Below are 27,394 nucleotides of genomic sequence, written 5' to 3'. Positions count from 1 at the left end.
TATTCCAGTTATTTTTAAATACCGGTCCAAGGCCACGTCATCACATTTGTCAGTTGTGAGTTATAACACAATGACAACTGACAAGACAGTTTGAAATTGCCTGTTTGAAGGTTTTTCATCAATTTGCCAACAAATAATTTCAAAACAAACATTTTTAAGTAAAATCTTATTTAAGTTTATTATTGTAATTATAGATTTACTTAACATATATAGAGTACATTTCAAGGAATAAAAATGAATATTTCGGAGAAAAAGGGCAAGATTCCACCAGCCCCAACCCTAGCTGCTACAGGCAATCTGTTATCAAGTGTAGCACCACCATCAGAATTACCCAACTTTATAACAACAAGCGTAAGCCCACCAACTCAAAATGAAGTAAGAGGCTGTTGTTTTGGTATCAATTATCGTTAGTATGTTCAAGGTAATCTGAGCATTCTTTAAATTAATTTTCAGGCTCAAAATCCTGTTCCTAGTCAGATTAAAAAACAAGAGGAACCATCAAATGCAATAGAAATGTCACCACCATCTCCAGAACGTTTTAGGTGAATATGATATTATATTTTTTTGTCTTAATAAATTCATAAAAGTTTAATAGTATTACTAGGTGTATAATATGTAATTAACTGGAGGTTGTATGCAGTATAAAAAGTAAAATTAATTTACGTATATAAATCCACTTCTATCAATTTTTATTTTATACTTTTAGTCCAGCAATTCCATTATCAAAAGGGGAGCCGACAGTGTCAATCCGATCTCCAGTTGAGTCAGAAACTACACAATCACCAGAATCTCTACCAGAATCTGTACCTGATTTGGATACAATTGGTAAATATTTTTATATCTGTAAATATAGTTCTCAAAATTCACACACTTCATTCATTTCACAAATTGTTTTGTTTATTAAAAGTAGCTGTTTGTTATTTTTTTATTGCTGCATTTGACTTCCAGGGCATCCAGCATAGAAAACTAACTTGACTGGTTCTGGGCAGCTCTCTGAATTTCCTGACCCACGTCATTCCATTCTTCCTATGCCGCTGCAATGATGCTTGGTTGCCAGGTCTGTTTTGTGCGCGCTTTTTCCTTTTACCTTGACGATCCCAGTCAAGGGCTTTCTTGGCAATGTTTTGGATCCCTCTAGACCGTATGGCCCACCCACGTCCACTTTCGGTGTTTATAGACCTTTCAATTGGCACCTCATTGCATAGCTCCCATAGCTGATGATAAAAGATTCTCTCGGACCAGAATATTCTAAGGATTTGACGAAGGCAGCGGTTCACGGAGACCTGGGAAGACCTAGGGTTGTGTTCTTTGTAACTTTCACGTTTCAAAACCATTCAATAGACTTGCTCTATTCTTTATTGGAGATACGTGGGGATGTGCCGGTGGCTCCGCACCGCATCTCCCTTGTCTTTCGCGAGTTAAGTTAATGCCTCCTGACATCGATCCTTCAATTTCGTCTGTATATCAGCACGTGTATAACTCAACAAGCAGATGTCATCTGCATAGTCTTCCAAAACATCGGCCAAACACCACTCACTGCCGCGACGTTATGTTGTGCATCGAGCATGACTATACAGGGCGACAAGGAACGAAAGCTGTGGCAAAATGCATCCTTGCCTTACGCCAGAACTTACGAAAACATCCTCTGGTACAAGACGTAAGATGCAAGAGTAATTTTCGTAAATGGCAGTTATCAAGGATATCATTTTCTCAGGAACGCCAATTTGATGCAGTTACATCCAGATATCTTCCCATTTTAATGTAAAGACTTTTTCGTAGTCGACAAAAGTGAAATATATTTCCCTTTGCTATTCTGATAACTTTAACTTAAAGTCTTAAGAGAAAACTTAGTTTACATTTACTACAAATCATATAAAAATTACTTAATCCCAATTATTTTTCCAGGTGACATAATGCCAGGTAGTGGATTGATAACATGGGTAAAAGGAGCCATGTCAAGCGGTGGAATTTTACAGAAAGTTGCAGAAAAAGCCAAGAACTCAGTTGACTCTATGATCACTACTTTGGACCCACAAATGAAAGAATATTTGCGTGAGTAAAACACATTCTAACACGTCACAAAATCTATAGGTCCTGAATAGGGAATATATGGGGTCCATATGCTTTTTGTATGCAACAGGAGGCAAACAAAAGGTGGGTCACTTTGAAAAAGGTGCTAAGTGCTGCCCATAGTCATACAACTGCAACACTGGACTTGCTTGCTTGCAGATTTCTGTATTTGTTCCGTCATCGCTGACGTTTCGTGCGTGTGCTTGACACACGTCTAGTTTCTCGCCCATTCAATTATTATTAGCAGAGAATTATATATATTATTATTTTTTTCAGGTAGTGGAGGTGACATGTACATAGTGGTAGCTTCAGACAAAGAAGTTAAAATATCACCAGTAAGAGAAGCATTCCAAACTGTCTTTGGGAAGGCCACAGTTGTGTAAGTTTTACTTTAAAGCCGTGTTACTCAGGAATGCTGTGACATTCTAATGCAGAATAGTTTGAAATCGCTGAAGTAGTTTTTGCGTTTAATTGTTGAGCATTTCTGATGTTGGAAATATCATATAGGAAAATAGATTTTGACACTGGAATTTTCATATGGAAAATAAATACAGTTTCAAATTTTGCTAGCCGAAACTTACATATAAATATTAAAATTTTCAGTGGTGAACCCTCGCAAAGTGACGTCACCGCGGCTCAGCCCGTGAGCTACGCATCTGCGTACGCGTCGGCGAAACAACGAATCGCGCATCTGAGATCTGTGAACGCGTTAATCAATAATAATATTCCCATCGTCGCCATTGAGAGCTTTATTGTGGAAGTAATGCCTGATCGGTAAGTTTTTACATGGACTGTTTTAATAATTTAGAAATTAGCTATATATGTAGCGATTAAATTAGAAATAGCGCGAATGTCGCGTAGACAGAGGGGCAAGTGGAATGCTGGGTAAATATAGATAAGTAGTGTTTAGTTATATTCGCAAAGAATTAGAATGAGAGGTGCCTGAAGTAGATCGTAACATTCCATGATGTCTCAGTGAAGAGACAATGTACTAAAAACAATTAGTATTTTTTTAGATGGTACGACATTGCCTTGCTCGTCCTCTCTCAGCCGTCTCTCGGAATAGAATTACAAGTGCAGTCCCAAGGAACGCCAGTCCCGAGCCCCGCAGTGTTGGCCGCGAGAGATGCCACGCCCAAAGACTATGTTCACGCACAGACTGGATATAACACGACTGTTGGATCCATTATGGCAACGAATTTACAGGTAATCTATTGGTTATGGTCTCACAATTTAAGTAATGTTTTTGTGTTTATCACATATACGTATATATTATATACTAGCGGAACCGACAGACGTTGTCCTGTCTTAACTATTAATATTTATTTCGGATTGGTTTAATTAACTAAAAAAATATTTCAGAAATAAAGTGTTTATTATTCTAATGCTTTATGATATACAACATTCTTTGTTTATTTTTCTGCTGCGTATATAAATAGTTTTGTTGGTATTCTGACACGGGAACAGATGTATTTAATTAATATAATAACTCCGATGGAAGGATTTGTTTTAAACGATATTTATTTTCCTTACATCCTCTTTGACGATATTTGCAGCACGCATTCTTTCAATGTTATGTCAAACGTCATAAGGTTACATCAAAAAAGGATGAATTATTGTAAATGCGTTTTGAACTGAAAAACAATTTGCTATCGTAACAAAAGTCAGGATTACTTAATATGGTGGTTAAGTATTCTTAAATTTTCTAATTTCCCGCGCAATTTTCTTTTTTATTTCTTTCATAAGAAAAACAATAACAAACACAACAATAAAATAATTAGCGAAATCGCTCAAGCCGTGACCAAGGGAAATATTGATTCATTTTTATATTTATAGATAGTAGACATTTAAGTTTTTTGTACCTGATTCTCTCTTTGTCCAAATGGTGCCTCATCATTGCTATTTGGTGATGATGGTGGTAGATTAGCGCATCTTTTCAGGGGACAGCTAAACTCTATGGTCTAATTAGTATGTCAAGTCACAACCTTCTCTTAAGCGCTGTCAAATATACTAGATTTAAGTTGATTGACATTCTAGAAGACGGGCCTATGTTTCCATACTTGTGTTTAGAATTAATGTTTATTTTTATAACATACATATTGTTTTTTATCAATGCGGACCATGTCTTCGCTTTATCGCCAATTATTTGCAAACCTCTCCTTGTGTGTGTGTATGTTTTCGTGTATCCACATCAACGTTGTTGGTTTTTTTGGGTTCGTAATTTATCAACTGCCTGTGACAGTTAAAATAATAAGGAAATTATTGAAATATTGACAGGTTCCACATACACATTGGCAAGAAGCCTCAACTGGTGTTTCAAGGCGGGAGTTATTATTGCTCGCATCGCGATCTCTTGCTGGTTCATTCAAGAAAATATTAGCAGTGTCTGCGGCTGAAACTTGAGGCACAATATGGTTAGTATTAATATATATTGAAATATAAGATTGCACATCTTATATATATATGAAGAATGAAACTTCAATGTGTTGCTGAAATAATTATAGATTTATTCTAACCTTCGTTTTTAAACAAATTAATTAACCTAGAAATAAATATAATATGTGAAGGCAACATTTAGAGTTTGATATTTCATAAAAGGTTTTGAAAGCAATAATTTTAATCTAATTTCTAATTAAAATTTGAAAATGTTCTAAAATCTAACAAAAAATCTTGTAAAATTTCAAGTGACAAGCCAAAACTCACGACTTTTTCCACAAACTAACAAACAATAATATAAAATGTCAGTTTTACACATGACAGATAGTTAACAATCTAAAATAACTGTCATTATTTCTTTTTCAATATAACAAAACAAATTCTAACAAAGTATTGTGTTTCTTTGATCATTTTTATTTATAGGCAAGTAGCCGTTGTGTCTGAGACGCGTCGATTATATTAGATTATTCGTATTTTTTTCTCACGATGTTTATCAGTTATCACTGTATGAATAATGATGAAGAAGTTGGGTTCGAACACACGACATGAGGGTTGTGAATCGCACCGAGCCGCTCGGTTGCTTACTAAAAATATATTTACTAATCATTAAGAAAACATTTAACTATCTTACATTGACAAATATAATATTTATTGTTGTATTACTTGTATTTATTAAACATATTATTTTTTACAGATTACGTTCCTTGAAGATGAATATGGTATTTAAGATATTGACATTTTAAAGATTATAAATATATTTGAGCACAAAACGACTTTTATTATTTGATTTAAGATTTAAAAAATATTTTTGCACAATATTCATAACACGAAATACATGGCCCTCAGTACAAACAGTACAGTAGTGTTACGTGACATTAAATGAAAAACAAATAACATAAATTATACGGGATTCAACGGGCGGCCTTAAAGCTAAAAAGCGGTGTCTTTGAGGCAACCCTAGTAAGGGAAAAAACCTAGAAAAAAAAATGTGTGCTTGTACTAGGTGTACCTACACACGTAAGAAGTGAAACTTCTTTATGACCTTATTTTTCGAAAAATGATCTACTATATGCAACTTAACGAAATTGGTTAAATAAAGTTTAACAAAAGGCTTTTATTATCATAGACCTTATTACTACTAAGATTATTACAGAATTTCATTAATTGTAATAGAATGATTACTATCATTGTTATCGTTATTATATATTTTTGTTATTAATGGCTACGAATCTCTTCGGATCAACCGTGGTAGGGACAAGAAGAAGATGGCGCGTAACCGAATAACGTGACGATTTGCTACAAAATTTCTCCCATACGTCGATAAAGAACTTTCATTCCAACGTCGATGAAGAAGTTTGACTTCAAAAAGCAACATGGCGCGTAACCGAAAAATGTGACGCGTAACGAAAAAATGTTACACTAAATTTTTTTCCAACACCGATAAAAAAGTTTCACTTCAATAAATATGACGGTTGTCGGAGTCGGAGTTTATAATGAACATACACTATGTAGGAAGTCACGCTAACGTCACGTATGTGATTATTTATTGTCACTCTTAATTCACTCATAAATGTTATCAGCGTCCCTTAATCCTTGAATCCGAAGTAAGTATGAAATTTATTAGCTGCGATGTCTTATCGTGCAAATTTACGATTATTTCTTAGAGGTCGAATTTTACAGTATGTAACGGAAATCTATTAAGAGACTCACAGAACGTACCTTAATCTTATCAAATGAGTTCTTAATTCAAAAAGCTGCGCTTATTAAAGATAGCTTACCGTATTTTCTATTGACCTTTGATGTTATAATTTTTCTCTAATAAAAATATGCTATATTTTTAAATATTAATTTAAAATATAACTGTTGTAGTATGGCCAAATGTCTTCCAAATCTTGTGTATTACAATATCCTCTCTCATTGCGGGTACTGTGAAGTCAAAGATCATTAATTCATATAGGTAACATAACAGAGTGTACACTTATGAACGTCAAAAAAGAAATATACATTAAATGCTTCTAATTTTACATTTACTGCCAATTCTCAAATCAAGGGCGTAGAACGGAAGAGAAGAACTGGCAATAAACTCTCCGCCACTCTTTTTAATCGCCAAGTTTTTACCGAAGTACATATAATAATATTAAAACTTTATTCATGACAGAAATATGGTTGTGCTAAATTGATCTAAGGCTAGTAGCCACACCTATGTTGTGGGTAAGACAATTATTACGTGATAATATACGTTTAAAACAATTTGTTTTCTAAGAAAAAGTAGTCTTAATGTTACATCAAATCAAAGAAAATTCGTATAAGACCTTAAGTATGCGTGAATGTATGAGTATGTGTGCGTATAATTCATTCTGTATTTGAGAGTGTGGCTGGGATATGTTATGAGCGTGTGCTGTGTCTGTGTTAGTTTTTAGAACTCAAGTCATGCCAAAAAATTTAATAAGGCCGGAACAGTGAGGTCGCTCCGTGAAACCTGCAAAGTGCCCAGAAGGCTTCTGTGCTTTTGGAAGGAGAAAGGCTGGCTTAGTTAGCCAGGGCTTTACGCACAACGGACCTATTGAGGGTCTAAGTGCGAAAACTGAGTCCACAAAGCATACCAATGTAATAAGGCCTCTGTAGAATCGAAATCCAATTCGGCTACCATAATTTTTATCCAAAGATTGGGACATTATATTGGTATATTATTATAAAGGAAGCGGCCACTAAAATACAATAAACGTTGGCCAAACACACACCTTCCTTTTGGCGTTGGGAATAAAAAACATGTTTTTTGATGTGTCCGGATTTATTAGTCCATGGAGTTTGTGATATCTTAAAGCTTACTGAATAGATTTTTGTTTCTAGAGGCAGTTTGACTGTGGGGTATTTAACGGTTTACGATAGGCAACTTTAATAATTGCTCTTTGTGCACGTTCCAACTTAATCAGTGAAGATACAGCCGTTGCTCCCCAGGTAGACAGTATGTTAGAATCGACTGACAAAGTGCTAACTCAACTATTCTAATAACTTCTATCACCGCTACGCACCGTAGCTTTCTGAAACCTTCCCGAGTGAATATAAAGAAGAGAAAAATAATTTCTTTATGATTATTTATCATAGTTATCACAATTCAATAATTTATATGTCAAAACAATATGTTAAGAAGGTTCCGTGTAAGGACTAGAAGCTAATTTTAATTTTATTTCTGAAGCGTTAAGCTTGCTTTTACTTTGCCCGATTATAATAATAATCGGAAATAATCGTATTTACAGCGGATCATTAATATTTAAGCCCTTTTAGATATCAGCTGTATCATGTCTTTAGGTTTGTATAAATAGTCAATACTTTTCACAAATATTCATACTTTGTTTTAACGACTTGGTGAGTACATCTTTAGTTATTATAAATTCTATTAAATCAGTAGTTTTGCCTTAATGACTACAGAGGTATAATCCTGATTATGTTTTCAATACCACGATTATTGAACTTATGATATAGAAACTAGCTTTTAGTAGCTCACGTTCGTAGTTCATTTGATACTGTAATCATTAATCTTAGGAGACCCCAATATAACCCTAACCTTAAAGTTTTTAATTAATTATTACTTCAAGGCACAACCTTAAAACTCGACAAGTTTAAGATATTTACGGTTTACTTATATTTGTGAGAAAAAAGGAAAGCTATATTTACGGCATTTTGGATCGTTGTAACGGCATCTATTCAAACAAGAATTTAAACTAACCCGTTATTTAAATACCCATATATCAGTGCATAGTCTTATTTACAACGTAGGCCACAGCACACAGTCAAAGTTTTAAAGGTATATAGAGAACTCAAGATTATTACAAAGATGGCTAAATTATCATAAAGTGTAACGTATAATATCAAATGACGTGTGACTAGATAGAAAGAGATGCAAGATTACTCAACAATTGAATGATTTTTCTTACTCTAAACTTCAGTGTAAGGTTCTTGCTCAGCGTAATTTAGGGATTCAAATTTATAGTCCTGGGCTAGGAATGTACTGAGCGTTGTATAAATTTGCTAAGAAAGTACCAATTAATAACCAATTTTGTTGTTTCAGGTAAAAAAATCCAAAATGAAGTTCTTCATCGTTGTATCTGCCCTCTTCGCCCTTGCGGCATCCGCCCCTGTCGAGATGTCTCTGCAACAGATCGACTACGCTCTGCAGAGCCCTGACCTCTCTCCAATCCTAAGACCTGTGTTGGAAGCTGCTCTTAACAAGATCATGGAAGCTCTAATGAACGGACAGGCTCTTGTAAGTTTAGGAAATGTTTTTTTTAAATGCCTGAATGAGACAAATAACAATTTATGATATTTATTATAAACGATAACAATTCTGATTATTGTCATAGCTCGTGGTCAACAAAACACTGTTAGAAATATTTATGTTATGTAAATAAAAAAATATTTTTTAATCGCCGTGTGATGTGTAGTAAGTACGTAAACTAAAAAATATTTAAATAATACAACATTTCGTTTTAAATTCCAGGAAACCGTTTTTGTCGAACTCCCCATTGGCGTAGACCCAGTTCTGATTCCTGAGCCTGCCCCACTCCCAGTTAACCCTATCCCAGTCCCAATTGACCCCGTCCCAATCCCAATCCCAAGCCCCGCTGAACCCGCCCCCACCCCCTCTGCCGGACCTCTTGTCCAGGTCATCATTAACGTCAACAAGGAACAACAACAGGTAGGCCCATATTTTATAGCCCCTTAACCCTGCTATGGGCCCTAGAGCATGCATTATTTATGTCTGTGTGTGCTATATCGTGACATAGGTGACAACCTACCTGAGGTGATAAGCCTTCGTTCCTTCTGGAATTTAAATTAGGACGACTTATTTTATACTTTTAGTGGTTAGCAGTAAGTAGTAAGCACAGGTGGCAATACCAAACATATATGTATCACGTGAATTAAGTAATAACATTTATAATTAAGTAATAATACAGTGCGTGAGTCAACTTTTCCGGGTCATTGTGTACATGACTTGATTTCCGGTAGTACAATAATTTCGGATATTAAACCTATCCTAGCATTTATTCCGAAGTTATTTTGACAGTCCAGGTTAAATCTAAATAAGTGAGCACTTACAAATGTGTTAAAGAAATATATAATATACTAACTGACCCGGCAAACGTTGTTTTGCCATGTAAATTATTTCTATGAATCATTTTTTAGTTCACAAAAATAACTATCTACTATAGTAAAAAATAGGAGTTGATCGTAGAGGGGTGACAATTAAAGGTTGTATGTATTTTTGTATGTTGTATCATAAAAAAATAAAAACAAAAAATGTTATCAAAAAAATAAAAAAATCTGTATTTTGGAGTGGACGGCCCCGCATTACTTAGGGGAATGAAAAATAGATGTCCGATTCTCAGACTTACTTAATATGCATTATGCCGTTTCGGAGGAGTATGGGAACGAACATTGTAACACGAGATTTTTTTATATATAGGGACAAGTACATAGTAATATTTTAATTCATATTTCAGGTACCTGATGTAGATGTGGGTTCCAAACCTGAAACATCTCCTGGCAACCCAATCGACGTCATCCTCAACTAAATTATGAAGTCAACTTAAATAAATGTTACTCTGAAAATTATTTTTACTTTCATTAGTTATGTCTTAGTTATAAATCGATAGAATGAAAACAGCAAAGCTTATTATCTTTTAAATGCGCAAACGGTGACTGATAAGTCAAGTCAAGTCAAATCATTTATTTCAACTAGACCACCTAAAATGGCACTTTTGAACGTCAAATAAAATATAAAGATGATTCTAGTTGCCCCTTCCAAAAGGTAGCTTTGTGTGGAGAAGAATGGGAAAGAGACTCTACACTTACTCTTTTAAAATAGGTTTTCAATATTTTGTATACAATAGTTAAATAATTATATGTGAAGACAATGTACTCCTAGAATAAAACTACTATGCTAAAATAGGCATAAAGTATTACTTACAAATTAAGCAATGCAGCGGATAGGTCAATTATTGTATTGTTAGTGCACATGTACGATGTGTGGTGACTGATATGATACCTATATAAACCTAAAAACGGTGTAATTAAAGTAATTTATATTTTATGAATACGGTGTCAGTATCTATGCATTATAACTTTATAATCATAATACAAACAGTATTATTATAAATATTTTGTAAACAATCGTTTTCATGCCATACTCAATAGTATGACGTATCTTATCGCTTTATAAATTTATGGCATTTATTATTAGTATCGATCATATTGGCTTCGGTTTTAAACTAATAAACAAGATATTTGCATTATCAGTTTAAAGGTCTTATCGATATTTTTTTACAAAATATTGAATTTAAGTGTACTTGCCAAGGATTTACAAGTACATGCCTGATCACATTTTAGTTTCATATGTACCAAAGCTGTCAATGAAGTCGCTAAAATCGTTAGCGTACGAGTCAAATTTTACGTAAATTTTATCGTATCCAACATTTAAAAAAGTGCGAAACACACAAAGAATTTGAATAAATTAAATAACGAATAGAACCACTAATCTATTACCTTGTTTATTTAAATATACATTTAGGAGTGAATGTCGAGTTAATAAAATAATGTTCTATCGCGTTTACCTGGCTTAAATAAATATTATACTCTAGAAGTTTCTATAACCTCTAATTCAGGCCACAGATTTTGGAGTGACGTGAGAGTTTTACTGCACTTAAGATATGTACTGTTTACGATTGATAGACAAGATAATTGTAAATTATGGTAAAATAAATATAATTAAATTCGAGATTGATAGCGGCGTAGTTTATATTTGCTATATACATCATTGCTAATAATAAATTACCAGGCGCAAAACAAATTTTTTTTAGATAGATGGATTTTTGGTAGATAAGTTAAACAGTTAATAAGGAGAATAAATACACTTTTATCGCATTTTATCACGCGGTATTTAGGGCATTGATGCGAAAACATGGCAGTTTTTACACCGTGTGATCTGATCGTTATCTAGTCACACCCATATTTCAAACTTCACAATATTTGGAAATACGCTTCCAGCGATGGAATTGTGTTTTGATGTAAGGGTAAAATTCAGACTTAAAGCAACTATGGCTGTCGAAATGTCATAATACGTTTAGAAATCTATTTAAGAACCTACTCTCAAGGATTTTTTGTTTCAATTGTCGTTTTAGCTATTATTTGCTACTGTAAAAGTTAGTTTTGCAGTAGAGAATAACAAATATCTTATCAAAACAGTTTAAATTAACTCTCTTCGGGAAAAAGGAAATAGGTATTTTATATTCTCTTAGATAAGTTAGTTCATTAGCTCATACTATTGATTAGATATGATCTCAGATTCCCAAGAATGCATTGCACAAATGATAAGATTAAGTGACAGTTTGACAAAGATTATCAGTGAGTCAGGTCATGAATAATCGTATCCAGAATAGAGAATTAGCGTTAAGTATGACTCACGTATGCCAAAAACATATTCGATTTAGATATAGGTACCAGTAGTTGGCGCTAAGGGTGAGATCTATAGTGCGCACTTGGACTTTGCTCAGACTTTACTTACGAAAAACACTAAGGTTAAACTATGATTTAGTATATTTATCGACATTTTCACGGTGAGATTAAGCTAAGCTCAAGCTAAGACAGAAATTGATGTTTCATTTCATGCAATACCTTCTTTATTATCCTTTAAAAAAGTAAAGAATGGTTATAGTTAAGTCTGAGCAAAGTCTAAGTGCGCTCTATAGATCTCACCCTAAGTCTCAACTCTGAATCTTAAGACTTTAGAGCTGGAAATATCCAGAACAAACGAACAGATATAATAATATGCGTTCGTTTGTTTCCTTAGTGCTTGTCACATTGAATCTTGTATTTGTTTTGGGTATTTTTTCTTTTATGTACAAATTTATCAGACATTAAGTAAAAAAAAAACAAGACCGGCAATGTGACAGGCAAGCTTATGTAAATAAAATAAAATCTTCTTTCACGTTAGGATGAGGAAACTTAAGAAATCTCATGTAAAGCGTAGCTTTTATGAAGAACCGCTGTGAAGTAGCTTTTCAATTAGTTTAATCCTTTGAAATCATAAACATTCACGTTCCAGCTAGGTCTCTTTACACATGCAATACATTGGACCTACCTACGAGTATCACAAGTACCTACCGATATCACATTTCGCGCCCCCAAACGCAGGATTTGCATGTGTTCTTACAACATTTAATTTTTAAATTTAGATATTTCATGATCTCCAACTCCATTCAAAACCTTTGTTATAATTATTTTGTTCATGTAGATATGTACTATTGAAATACTGCGTTTACAGCTTCATGTGGTGTGATGTGTCTGTTATGTTTTTTGAAACAATTAATAAAAGTATGTATGATAACACGCTTTCGTCTATCTTTTACGCATGCATAAAGTAATTATATAATATACTAATGACAGTTTATTCACCTATGCATTTTGTATACGAAGAGTTTGAAGATTTACCTAGGATTTTTCCATAGAAACATTATGACCTCTGTCCTCGTCTATACATTTAACTTTTTAAAGGTACCTAATAAAATAAAATTTAATTTATTAAATTATATACTACCTGTACATATGGCTCACAAACTTGGGCGCCTACAAAGCTACAAAGATAGGAAAGAAAAGAAGCAACAATAAAGAATACAGCGTTAAGAAAAATAACTAAAGTAACAGATGTTACAATCAATAAATAAACTAAAGTGGAAATGGGCGGGGCACATGGCAAGAGGAACAGAAAAGTGGAGCAAAAAACTACTAAACTGGTGCCCAAAGTACAATAAACGAAAAAGAGGGAGGCAACCCAGAAGGTGGATACCACATTAAAGAAATAGCAGGTGGTAGGTTAATGACATAGAGAGGCACAGTGCAGAGAGGAATGGCGGGATTTGGAGGAGGCCTTTGCCAAAAAAGGGTACACAGATACACTAGAAGAGAATTAAAATGGAAATTTGTTTAATTGTCAATGTATCTAAATAAAGGCTATTATTATTATTATCATATGGACCTATAGTTGTATGGAACCCATCAAAGTTTTTCGGAATAAATTCGACTCAGCCTGAATTAAAGAAGGAGCTTAGCAGTTCTTAAAAGGCTTGGGATACTGCTTTATAAAACACTTATAGAAAATACGGCCTAAGTGATATAGCCTTGTTCGTTTTTAAGTGGGTGTACAAATATGAAAAGTTGAAGTTACTTTTATCGTATTTTATCACGCGGTATTTAGGGCATTGATGCGAAAACATGGCAGTTTTGCACCGTGTGATCTGATCGTTATCCAGTCACACCCATATCTCAAGTTGATTGTCCCATCATTTATAAGTTCGGCCAGTGATTGTATAACATTAGTACATTTTGCGAGCTTGTGACGCCTATATCGTTTGAAGGTAAGACTTTATTTATTTACGGGCTTTATTTATTTTCTTGCTAATTTATTGTAATAGACATTGTGTAACACTTAAATTAGAAAAACAATTTCGGCGTTCGAGTTTCGAGTATTCTACATTACTAAAATAGATAATTGATTTCGAAACTGAATCCCCAAGACGTTTCTCGTTTTAAAATTAAAAAAACAAAAACAAATGCCGAAAGAACTTCCACTTTTATTTGGTATCAAGGCATGATTCATATGTATGTAATTCTTCTTTTAAGAAACAAGTTGTATCATATATTATTGTTATCATGAAAAAAGTACCTATTTTTATGATCTTAAAAATTTTGTAATAAACTCTTTTGCAAAAAACGGGCACATAAGGAAATTTAGTCTATGTTTAAAAAAATTGGCCGTGTACCGTAATAGAACTCATAAAACTTGAATAAATTATCAGAATTAAATACACGCGTATACACTATACACGCTAAGTCAGACAATTAAATTTCCTTAACGGAAATCGACTTTAGAACGTAAATTTCATTAGGTGCCCGTATTTATGCAAAAGAGTTTATTTTCCTCGTAATTTCTAAGAGACGATAATGCCGAAATACTATTATAACTCATTAGATTTTACATGATTAATATTTGATGTTTAAAAAAAAGATTAGTTTTTTTTTCAAGTATAGAGGTAAATATTTATCGGTAATTATTTAACGAGTAAATATTTATAAATCCAATGGATATTGTCTGTAGGAATATTTTTTTTCATCTATAGCGGTTTTTTTTATCAACAAATCAAGATTGTTGAAAAAAAAACATAGACGTGTTTTTAAATAAAAAATTGTACTATTTCTGATTGAGCTAATTGCGATTTTAATGTTTTTTTATATGTATAGTATTTTACTATCTTCTATCTAAACAGTTAAGTGAAAGTGACTTATATATCATAAATTTTACCTTTTGCAGATCAAATCATGTCTGTACCAAAGGTGACCATCAACGATCTCTCCGATGCTATCGAGGCAGCAACTAACCCCAGTGTCAAGACTGTTTTAGAGGGAATTCTTAATGACTGGATGGATCTTCAATATGGCAAGAGTACACCATACACAACGGGAAAGACAGTGCTTCCAGTCAGTTCAACGATAGAAGATGTAGAAACAGCAGTAAACAGTGACGCGGATCAGAAATTCAAAGATATCTTTGGAAAAATCTGCGATACCTATAAAACTGGTGATTTGTCACCACAGTCTGTGAATGATGGTAGTTGGGATCCAAAATTCACTCCTGTATTCGTTTTTGTTTCTGGTAATCCTTAGATATTGCTTATTTGTCATTAGTTTGTAAGTTATTTTTATGATTAATTCAATAAAGTTTAGTTTATATGTTGTCAAAATTAATTAATTAAAGTAATTATAAATACATTCTTTTTCTTTTTTTTACGTCTGAGGCGCAAATTAACTGTTGTGGTCTCTGGCAGAATGATAAGCGCTGTGAAACACGTCTGCTCCACATCATAATGCTGAGCCAGGGCCAGTCACAACCAAACACACACATTACACACTTAAAATGTACCTTATTCCTTTTTTCTTTCCATAACTCTTTGTTATTTTTCCTGGAGAACCTAATTGGGTCAGGCATACATTGAAAGTCGATTTAATGAATTCAAAATTTGACCAGTCAAACTTCTAACATGTTTAACATTTCTTAAGATTAGATTAATAATACGATTTTATTAAATTCTTATTATTGTTTTGATGATTTCGATCCAATGGTCTATCTTTATAGCTGAACCGGATTTCTTCGCACTCTCTGTCCACTTAAGGTCTGCCGGGGACTAAGTTTAGACTAAGTAGACACCGTTTCACAGCGCCGCCTCTTTACGTTTTATTCTTTCACAACTGGCTCATTGTAAACTTTTGTTTAAATTAAATTTAAACTTGGTAGTAATAGGTAGTCACAGTTTGCTTTGCTCTGCAATTAATAATTGCCTTATCTGCTACAAAACTTGTGGTTTTTATTGTTTAAAAATTTTATATGTTCAAAGTATTCGTTGTATAAAATTGGAAGCTTGCAGAAGCAAATTAATGTACCAGAGCAAACAAGAATCACTAAGGACTGTTTTTTTTATATTCCTTTTTCTAAGGCTACTTGCTAATTGAAACATCTCAACTAGTTGTATTTTGATAGTATGTCTAATTATGTTGTTTTTCTACCTCCGTTGTTTAGTTGTACAATATAATTAACAAAAAATTACTATGGGCAAACTAATTAATAGTATACACATTTAAAACGTTGAAAAACAAAGTGTTTATTCACTTCTTCAATGTAATAATGAATAAATTGTCTCAATGAGATATACAACTGAATGTCCGAGTGGACTTGGGGCTCTGATAAGTATTTTAGGAATCGCAAAGTCTCACGCATGCTACAACACGCAAACACGATTTTCGATTAGGCGCAGTAGGATCGAATGTATAACGCAGAGACCGTGTTGACTGTACTGCTGTACTCTACTGCCTTTTACTATAGTGATACATGGAATTTTGATAAATTATTAAAAAAGGGGTTTTATGTTGTTAAATATAAAATAGTTAACTTCAGTTATTATCGACTAAAATTAGACACATATATCGTTTTAATCAATCGATTTTTTAGACCTGGTTTTATTTGTAGTCTTTTTTTCTCTTTCCTCGTCATTTGGGTTGCCTGAAAAAGTGATAGGATCTGTTAGTTTGTTGTATCAATAAATTAATAAGGCTTAATTTCTTCTGAATTACTCTACCTACAAACTAATATTCAGTAGTCACCTCTGCGGCGTAGGCCTCCTCTAAACCATCCCATTTTATCCTATTTCTTGGTCTACCTTGGCTTTGTATGTAATGTAAAGTGGGGTCCATTCGGTAATGACTTTTGGCCTCCTTTTTATATTTGAAAAACAAAACCAATGAGTATATACAATATATTAAATTGTATAAAATGAATAAATAAAAAAAAATACTTTATTTATTAATTAACACTTCGTTGTATGTAAAGAAATATTTTATATACCTAATAATAATAATAAAATTACATAATACATTTGACATTATTAAATAAAAAGGAAGGCTTTATCACTTTCGAGCGATCTCTTTCTTTAAAAATTTGAAAACATTATTTGACTCCAAAACATTACATTTTGTACTTACATTTAAAAGATTGCAAACTTACACTACTACTACGAATCGTTGAGATATAAATAGTCTTACAACTTTTATGTCTTCCAAGTATAACGTGTGTATTGTGTAATGTAACGATATTAACTTTAAAGCGCTCTGCGGATCGTGGACGCGTACGTTGTAAACATCATTTTCCTAAATGTCCCTAGAGTAAAATTTGCACTTAGCACCTGTATTTTGATTGCCTAAACTGTTATTAATATATAGTGATAAGAGGTTATTCGCATTAGCTCGCTTACTATGGATAAATTTGGGCTTTGCATACAAAATTAGGTGTCTGTGCAAAGCTTTTATAAGCACTGTGTTTAAGCTTGCTAAATCTTGGTATCCTTTGATACGTTAAGATTATTATTCTTGATTAAAATAAATGTTAGCATTTTAGCTGGATAAATTCAAATTTGTTTATATTGCAAAATGAATGTCGAACATCCGATACAACAAAAAACAATACGTTTTTTTTTGTATCTCTGTATATTGTATTATATGTAAGTTATAGATAAAAATTGTTATCTTTCAAAAGCATTCTTTAGATTTCCAGTTCTCAAGCATATCTCTAAAAAAATTAAACACGTCTGTTTCAATTATATTTTTAGTAAACAAATTTTGTGCCAACGAAGAATTATATACCCTGATTTGGTATGAATGTTACTTAGTGATACGTTTATTCCAATAAACGGTACTAATATTACTTTATATGAAAATAAAGCGAGTATTGAAATACACACTCAAAAAACGCTATCAGTAGCCAAAAGTATATTCTAGTACAAGTTTTTTAAATGGGGCGAGTCAAAATATTCATTATTTGTTTTTATTAATAATATACTTTATTATAATGGACTAAGTTTGTATATTATTAAATAAACACCAGAAATAAACCAAATATTCGGTAGAAATATAGCAAATTAAAATTATTGCGTTAAGGAAATGTTGACATAAATTATTTCGCAATAACTACGAATTTGCATAACAAACGAATGATATATGCGTAGCACGTCGTAGCTTTTAGTTGTAGACTGTCGTAGCTTCGTAGCATTAATGTAGACCTCACTTGTCAAAGCTTAACAACAAATATTATATTGAATAGTGTATTGAATTTATTATTATAAGTATTATACAGAATTATTCATAAAATATTCATAAATTAAATTAGTCATAAAATTATCTAATAAATAGTTGAAGTACTAAAAAAGTTTAAAATATATGAAAATATATGTCGAAAAGGTTCCGTCCAAGCTAAAATGTGCCGCTACGCTCGAAATGGAAACATTTACCGAGGCGTTATTTATAAACTTACTTAAAAATAATCGATAAGTTTAAGCTATATTGTGACCTAGAGGATTGAGATCGCGTCGGTGACGGAGTACCGCATTGTATTCGATCGAATAAGTTTTTACTTTCACAAAGGTACGCGGTCGATAGTGCGGCCGTCGTGGCTGCAGTTACAATTATTGTGCTGCCTCTGGAGCGCGAATTTAGGGCAATGAGAGGCGGCGGCGGCGGCCTAGCTAGGGTGACCAGTGCTCATACTCGCCTTATTTGTAGCGAAAAAATATTATCACAGAACAGTACAGAGTATTAAATGTGCTATGCAGCTCCTGCAATTAGGGGCGCATGCGTATTACTTGAAAGAGTCGGTAAAACTACAATGGTTTCGAGTTAGGCGCAGATGGTTGATAACCTTTTTATGACATCAAAAATAATACAGTCCAAGAGACGCAGATATAATATTATTCGTCTCATTCACCAATGGGAAGTTGCGTGGTAGTTATACGTAGTATAAAGCTGTATATGCTATGCTATAGGAAACATTCATTAACGGTTAACGAATATTCGTTCGAATGGGTTTACGAAGTCCAGTATATTCAAACATTACAAATAGTCTCCTGTAGGTTTGGGTTATAAAGCCCGTTTAATTTCCAATCATTACCAAAATAATAATAATAATATACAGCTAAGATTTTTTTTAAATATTTTTTTACTTGCGATCCCTAATATCCCAGCTCCTAGCAGTCAATCGGAACCCCTTCACGGGTATAGGCCTCCTCCAGCTTTCTTCTTTTGGTCGTTCCGTCGCGGGAGTTACGATCACGTCGTGCTCCGCAGTAAAAAAACATTAAAAGTATAATAAATGAATATTCGCGAATTTGGAGTGCAATAAACTATATAGTAATAGTAGCTTTAAGTATCAGTATACCTTAATACTTGCTATGTAATGTAGTTTATATTGCAATGGAACAATGAGTTATAAAAACAATTTTAAAAATCAATATCATGTATTAAAATAGATTTCTGAAACAAAAATTATAAAGTAATGGTAGATATGGCTGCTCCAAGGAAAATTAAACGTTATCATCTGGCAACCCTGTTACGCGGGGACCCGGGCAGTCTGCCTCGCGTCCCGCGCCAGAAGCTCGCGTTCTGCGCGCGCCGCAATCGTCACCTCAACCACCCACCGTACTGTTGCGTGGAACATCGATTCACAAACACTTATGACTGTTAATGACTTTATGGTGCAGTGATAGTGTTAGAAATGATGGAATCCTGACCTACAATGCCCTGTTCAGTGTACATTCGATAGGACTTTTTGGGGTAAGTTTTATCTTTTTTATGAGCCGGCCTTACCCGGTAACGCGGCATGAATAACTTCTCAATGAAACTTTTAGAATTTGTATGAATAGTTTCGGATGAATTGCATGAACTGTATTTCGTAGTCATAAAAAATATAGAAAGTATGAAATTATAAAATATATTGGTTTGAATTCATTCATTAATTATTAAAAACCTTTATTGTTTAATCATAAATCGGAATGGGTTAATTTACTGCAAAAACATATTTTAAATGATATACTATGTTTCAAAGGACTACCAGTTCTCGTACCAATCATTTACTTGGTAGCGAAACAATATTTTTGAGGAAGAGAGAGAGAAAAGATCACTCATAAAACTTTAAAATAAGATAGGTCCGAGATACAAATCTGGTGGTATTGCAAGAATGTTAGTAAATGCTTTGAATATCTAAACAAAAGAATAATTAATTTTATAATTTGAACGTAAACCATAATATATTTTATGACAATCTGGAACTTAAAGATGATAACTTAGCCTTGCTCTTTTGCACTTTGGCCTCGTGTAAGAAAAAGATAATATTATATATATTTATGGAGACAAGGCGCCTATTTTGTAGGCAAGCTGGTAAATGTATAGTCCCAATGAGCATATGTATGAAAAAACTGTATTATTAACTCATGTATTAAGACAGTTTTCTACTTAGTTAATGAAGCAGAAGTTGAAAGAAAAATATAATCGCTATTCGCAAATTTCAGAGCAGTGTTAGCCTAGAGCCAGCGTGGGACTCTCATTCCTCAGTAACGTAACGAATGGAACGTAGGTTCGATCCTCAGCTGTGCACCAATGTACTTTCCACACTTGTCGCACTGTGAAGGAAAACATCGTCAGGAAACCGGCCAGCATGCCTTAGACTCAAAAAGTCGAAGGCGTGTGCTAGGCACAAACGACTGACCCACTTGCCTGTTAGTAATGTGACGCCCAGACCTAAAAGGTTGTAGCGCGGCTGGCATTTTTTATTCGCAAATTTCGGTATATATATTGGATTATCACAGAAATCACATTTAACGACCATTATAATTATTTTCTAAATCTGATTCTTGACGATCGTCACTGCGTCTTGACGTGCGTCTTACACGCACATAGAGAGCCTACCATAGATTATATAAAGTCCTCCAATCTAAACTTCACGGTATCCAGTAAATTGGAAAACAGATTTTTTACCCATGACGACACTGGTACAAGTATAAAAAAATACAATAATTTTTTGTACATATAAATATGACAAACAACGAATTAAATATCGAATTTTTTCACTGTCTTCATTTTATTATAGCTTTCCAACTCGTGATTTTAATGTAGGCATATCGGTTTCTGTAATAGTTGACATGGATCACGCAATTTATACATTGTATTTTCAGTAACTATGGTGTTATTGGAAGCAGAACAACGCCTATAAAACATTTATATAAGTTTGAAATTTTCAAATAAATCAATAAGCAAAAATAGTTTTTAAAAGAAGACTTTTCCTTTATTCAAATTTACCTCAACGCTTGTGTGGTACCTATTTCCGACAAATACGGAAGGTATTATGATTATGGATGGCTTGTTTACTAATAACAGTTACTTAACAAATAGTATCATAATAAATTTGATCGTTACCTAGAGTATTTACTGAGAAATCAAGCGTCCGCAAGTATGTTATAAATATAACGTTCTGGCGCAGAGGCAAAGGTTTTAATGCGAAAAAGACACTTGCTGATAAAGATACCTACTCTTTCATTTTTAAAATAATGCCTGAATCCTTTATTGACTTATGTAACTTTAATGACGTTGTGGTTTATGACATTTACCTTTGAATAATTGTAATGTAAAGGGAGGGCAAAACTTGCTGAGTTTCTTGCCCGTTCTTCTCAGAACAAGGCCTCCTGGTAGTTTTGCGAACGGATGGCGTAGTCTTGCTCTTTCGTGAATTTTGTAAACGTTGTTGACATTCATAAGCATGCTCTTAGAAGCATCTAAATTGAATAAACGAATTTTGATTTTTTTGATTTTGACTGAATCCTAATTCAAGTAAGTTCCAACAAGATATATGGGAATAGATAAGTTGCTTAAATTACGTTTTTGGTCAATTAAACTCTTATTGAACATTTAATTGATTTTACAAAATAAGGTGAGTAAATCTAAAGCTTATTGAATTAGAATTATTTGTCACTCTATCTTCCCAAAGGCCAAGGGTCTGCAATGACGTCGACGGATGAAGCCTCTCCGGCATCCGATATCAGATCATGTCCACTTTGCAAGGTATTCAATAAGGAATTTAGGACGGTATTTTAATTTAATTTTCAATAATTGAAACAAACCTGTCAAGGCTCTATTACTATGTATGCTCGCAAGATTATAGTTAAAATACTAGCATCACCTATATAATATTAAGATCGATAGTTGAAATTTTAATTTTAAAAATACAGTCATAAGTTTACATGAATTAAGATTTTTTTTGACATTTGAATTGATTTTCGTCGCAGAAAAGGCTGCCTCTTGCTTAGTTGGGTAATTTAATTAATATTTTTAAAACATTAAGTTATGTCAGTTATTTCAAACATGTATTTGCGTGTTGTTCCCACGAGAATACTTCTGATAGAGGACAAATCTTTGATTTAATTTATTTTATTTTATTAATTACTTAAAATGTCATGTGGGACATGGCGTAATGGTTAATAATCCTTACAGACATTGTGTAAAACAAAAAATTGGCGATTAAAAAGAGTGGCTGAGAGTTTATTGTCAGTTCTTCTCTTCCGTTCTACCCCTTTGTTTTGAGAACTGGCAGTAAATGTAAAATTAGAAGCATAATATAATAATATATGTAATAATTAATATGTATTTCTTTTTTAACGATCATAAGTGTACATTGTGTTACCTAAATGAATAGATAATTTGGGTTTGATTTGATTTATAAATAAATAGACAGTAATAAAATTTAAAAGAAACAGTTTTTTACACAAACATCGAGTCAACGGAAATAAAGGAAAGCTCCAAAGTATTTAGTTGCAAATAAAACAATTTGCATTCAGCGTGAAAGTTTCATTTCAACAGTCAATGAAGTATTTATAAAGTTAATCAATTTACTTCACAAGCAATATCCTCGTAAAGTTTAAGAGTGCAGATTGTTCCTTTCATACTGAAATTGTAACGGTAGCAGTAGTACATCATCAGGTGGGACTTCTGTTCTTAGGTCCTTGTTTTGTTAAATAACTAATAATAAAAAAAATACCTTAAAAAAAAACAAAAAAGAATGTTATTAAAACATATTGTATAACGTGAAACAAAAGGTATATTCGATATTGTTTTTTTGAACTACATAATTAAGTCAACGCTCAGTATTTTAATGACTATAAAAACCGGTAAACTTTTTAAAAATGTTTTTTACTTTCTTGTATTATCCGTTATCAAAATTATTTTCGTTTCATAATTTGTAGGTTACCCGTTATTTGTAGGCTAAGGTTTTATAGGAATACAAAAATTTAAATTATATATTTTAACTCTATACAGTATTATAAGTAACATCAATATTGATGTTTATTCATAGTTATTAATGTATTTGAACGAGGGGAATGACAACAAACTGCGGCCAGCGTGGAGAACCATTTGTAATTAAGTTTTTGCCGAAATTTGCTAGTTAAACGTATTCGGTCTCACTAACGAGACAGCTTGGGATTAATATAATTTATTTGCAGGATTTTCGTTTAAGCATCTAATTTTTTGATTGAGGGCGCATTTCGTTTCGATATTATATATAGAAAAACAAACTTACGCAGTTTTAAAAGCACATTTGTCTTTATCACAGCGTAAACATACATTTACAAAAATGACGAAATTTATTTAAAAAAACGTTATCGTGTACTTGTAGCGTTATGAAATGCATTATTTAACACAAAAATGAATTTTTAATTCCAAATAAAAGTTTCCGAGTCAATTCATTGTTTTATCAATGAAATTCTCACTTCTGATTCATTTCCTAAGTGTTCAATTCATAACCTCCAATAATGAGCACACGCAATAATATAACGAACATATATTTCGTGGATTAATTTACATTTATATAGATAATATAACATACTAATTGAGTAGTTTAGGGATTATGAAAGACACTTCAAATAAAAGTCTCGACAAAATAAGTGTTTTTTTTACAAAAAGATTTAGAAAAGATATGGATGTATGCAGAAAAGTACTTAAAATACAGCTACGGAGTGTCATATTAAAACAAAAAGCCGACGCAGTGAAATAAAATGTACAGTGAATTAAACAGATTGTTAACACACGCCTTTGAAAATCTCATAAAGCTAATTTTCATGTGCTTTCGGAGCTTTATAAAAATTAACCTACTCTTAATTGTATTATAATTTACGTTTAGAATTTTTATTCAGACAAAAGTTATAGTGGAGCATAAGTTCAGAACCTTCTTATGATAATTCAGGCCTCAGCAGTCAGCACAGATTAAAGTGCAAGGAGAGTCAAACCAGAGACCAGTCGACCAGAGAGAGATTATACACAATTTTTGACGGATGGGCCCATCTTATCAAAACTGTAGGTACGATGTGAAGTGCAGATTTAAAAAAAATCAAGTAGGTGACACATACCGTCGACTTTTTGGGTCTAAGGCTAGCCGGTTTCCTCACGATGTTTGCTTTCACATTTCGAGCGTATGTTAAATGCACACATAGAAAGAAAGTCCATTGGTGCGGGTGGTTTATAAAACAAAGGTTTCAGCTAAATTGAAATGATGATGGAGCGTTCGGTTCCGGTGTTTTCCGTATCTAGCTTTGGCGTTAGCCATCGCTGGAAAAAGGTTATTTATAGTAGTCTTTTGTGTGTAGTAAATAAAGAAAGCAATTTGACAAATATCAATTCGTAAAGTCCGGTGGTTCATTGTTCAATTATATAAACATCTTTTATATACTGTTACGTATTTTTTTGTATAATTTTTAAGAGAGCTTTGTGGAAAATAATGAAAAGTGGCAAGACATAAAGAGTAAGAGGTGCCGCCACTAGAACGCCAAGTTATACTTGACAGCTTGTACTGTATAATAACATATCTCAAGAAATAAATTTTCTTCACGTAAATATAACGTCTATATGGTATATCTATATCCATATATAATGAAAAAAATAATTACCTGTATTACGCTATATATAAAAACAAAACTTGGGCTTTCATTTCACAAACACTGCACTATTCTGTACGTTTTCGTATATGCAGTGCGACAGCCTTTGTGGTAAGCTCCGTCACTAAGCGTGGATATCATGTCACATATTTCAAAAAAGGAATTTTCCTCTTTTATTTGTGAAAAGCATTCGCCTGTTTTGGAGTGTTTCGTGTCACAATTTCGATTTTCACAGCAACAATAGCAATTTCTATTATGTCATTCTTTTAGGAATAATTTTTGGCTACCATTTGACTAAAACAATGCTTTTGTTTTCGGTAGGACATTCTACATGACTATGGAGTTTTTGTTTAGTAGTGTCGAGGACTAGTAGTTTTGTTTACAAAGGCTCTATTATTTGGCATTCGCCAGTGAATCATTTAAATGTTTATGAAAATCAGCAATGTTGTTTTACAAGTCGGATGATTTTAGCAATTTTCATTAACGCAGATATTGTATGGACAGGAAATGCATAGAATAAAGAATTCAGTAGTTCGTTATGACCTAGGTTCGATTCTCAGTGAAACAATCTTTCTTTTTGTCACAGATCCTGATAGATTCTTCCTTTTTTATAAATGTGAAAACAAAGTCAAAAGACTCACTTGTGAGATGCTGGCCTATCAAGGGTACGCTGTTTGTACTTATTACGTTACATATATGTTAAAATTGACTCGTAATTTAATCCATACAGTGTAGGGAACAATGTGATTAACTAAATTTTATTCTAAGTGGCAAAGTTTAAATAACCACTGGTTAATGAAGTCAGTGCGACATTTGAAAGTTTCTTAGCCAATATCAACAGCTTAAGTTTAGCTTTGGCGTGGATTTACGAATCGTTCCTTGAAACCGTATGTTCATTTAAAAGCTGACGGAGGCTAACTTCGTTAAGTTACTTAGTTATGTGTGTAATATTTTTACACTCTTTATGGTAATGAAATTTCTGGTATGTTATTTATCCTTATCACATAAAAATTAATTAATTTGAACATGTTGGTCCTGGACATCATATGAATATAATCAATATTTTAGGAGATATCTTAGTTTTCGAAATAATCCTCAAGGACCACGACCTCCTTTGAAACCTCAAAGGTGCGCAACTTTTGAAATTTGTTATTGAACAAAGTTATAAGAGAGATATATATGTTTTAACAGAGATCATACACTGAGAGATGGATATATAAAATACCTAGTACCTACATTAGTAATACTCGAATCATTTATTTATGGACTTGAAAATGACAAGTAAAGCATAAATGTACACATTAATTTTTTTTATTATATTTAAAAAAATTCAGCATATAAATCTGTGTAAAACTCAAAAATCTTTTTACCTCACATACGAGAACTGTGAAGTCTTTTCACACCTCTAAAAATTTAAATTTCGAATTCCACGCTCTGAAACAGATTAAAAATCACCCGCAGTAAAAGTATGTCACCACAACGACCTCTTTAATGAAACGAACGCGTCATACATTAAATGACAAAGCGATATCGTTCTGACTATACCCGAGTGGATAATGATTCCATTTGACTTCTATATCAGTCTATTGTCTATAAAATAATGGCTCGGACCTTTTTCTGCGATTGCTGAACGAATCTGTCACGTCAACAAATCATTTTCTACTGTACCTTATAATATTTTTATCTTTAGAAGAATTCTTGGATTCCTTCTTAATTTAAAATTTCTAATAACTGCAATTTTAGAATAGTTGTTTGATTTTAATAACACAAAGTGAATAAAACATCGAGTGTCTAGGACCAAATCTTATAAATCTTATAATTTTATAACGTCTAATGTTCTTATAATTAATTTGTTTTAATAGAACAGGGGGCAAACGCGCAGGAGGATCACCTGATGTTAAGTGATACCGCCGCCCATGGACACTCTCAATGCCAGACGGCTCGTGAGTGCCGGTCTTGTAAGAATTGATACGCTCTTATTTTGAAGAATCCTAAGTCGAATTGGTTGAGTGGGCAGCTGGTTCCACATACTGGTGGTGCGCTACAAAAACTACCTTAAAAAATGCTCAGTTGACGAATGACGGACATCGAGATGATACGGATGGAATTCCGTATTCTGCCTGGACGATGATGAAACTCAGCTGCAGGTATTAATCCGAACAACTCCTCTGAACACTCTCCATGGAAGATGCAGTGACCCCACATCTCTACGCAACGCCAAGGGATCAAGCCGCACGGAAAGAGATCGGTCGTCGACGATTCGAACCCGTTTAATTAATGAGTTGAAAGAAATGGTTAACACTATACTTCAATAATAATCAAAATAATAATAATAAAAGCCTTTATTGCTCTATTTTTTTGGTCATATAATTATATTCTATTAATCTACATACGTGTTACGTCGTTATTGGTGTAATTACTTATACTAGTACATGAAAATGCGAAGAACTAATAAATTAACACTAAAAATTAATCGGCAAGCCGGTTAATTTTTGTTATACAGCTTGTCCTTGGACATATGCCTCCTCTAAGAGCTTCCA

At 33.1% G+C, this 27,394-nt stretch overlaps 3 protein-coding genes across 7 annotated transcripts in view; all 3 read left to right on the top strand.

Moving 5' to 3' along the window:
• The first annotated feature begins 93 nt into the window (after positions 1-93).
• Positions 94-5,276, top strand: LOC125049049 (protein PRRC1-like). 2 transcript variants are annotated; one of them, XM_047648099.1, is made up of 9 exons: positions 94-351; positions 454-542; positions 707-825; positions 1,906-2,052; positions 2,347-2,449; positions 2,674-2,844; positions 3,087-3,276; positions 4,348-4,484; positions 5,201-5,276. In XM_047648099.1, the coding sequence occupies exons 1-8, from the start codon at positions 235-237 to the stop codon at positions 4,471-4,473; spliced, it is 1,062 nt and encodes a 353-aa protein (XP_047504055.1). In that variant the 5' UTR covers positions 94-234; the 3' UTR covers positions 4,474-4,484; positions 5,201-5,276. The 2 variants fall into 2 exon arrangements, with proteins under 2 accessions (XP_047504055.1, XP_047504044.1); XM_047648088.1 differs by having other exon boundaries at positions 95-375.
• Positions 5,277-8,553: 3,277 nt separating this feature from the next.
• On the top strand, positions 8,554-10,119 carry LOC125051044. Its single transcript, XM_047651170.1, has 3 exons — positions 8,554-8,770; positions 9,005-9,202; positions 10,008-10,119. The coding sequence occupies exons 1-3, from the start codon at positions 8,591-8,593 to the stop codon at positions 10,077-10,079; spliced, it is 450 nt and encodes a 149-aa protein (XP_047507126.1). The 5' UTR covers positions 8,554-8,590; the 3' UTR covers positions 10,080-10,119.
• A 9,401-nt stretch (positions 10,120-19,520) lies between these two features.
• Positions 19,521-27,394, top strand: part of LOC125050973 (sodium channel protein 60E) — a 132,943-nt gene continuing 125,069 nt past the window's right edge. For all 4 annotated transcript variants that reach the window (XM_047651090.1, XM_047651082.1, XM_047651105.1 and 1 more), the window contains exon 1: positions 19,521-19,710. The gene's annotated coding sequence lies outside the window, so the exon portion shown is untranslated. The remainder of the gene's footprint in view (positions 19,711-27,394) is intronic.

This window comes from Pieris napi, chromosome 1, assembly GCF_905475465.1.
Source record: "Pieris napi chromosome 1, ilPieNapi1.2, whole genome shotgun sequence".
NCBI classification, from domain to species: domain Eukaryota; kingdom Metazoa; phylum Arthropoda; class Insecta; order Lepidoptera; family Pieridae; genus Pieris; species Pieris napi.
This window is presented reverse-complemented; position numbering and strand designations above follow the sequence as displayed.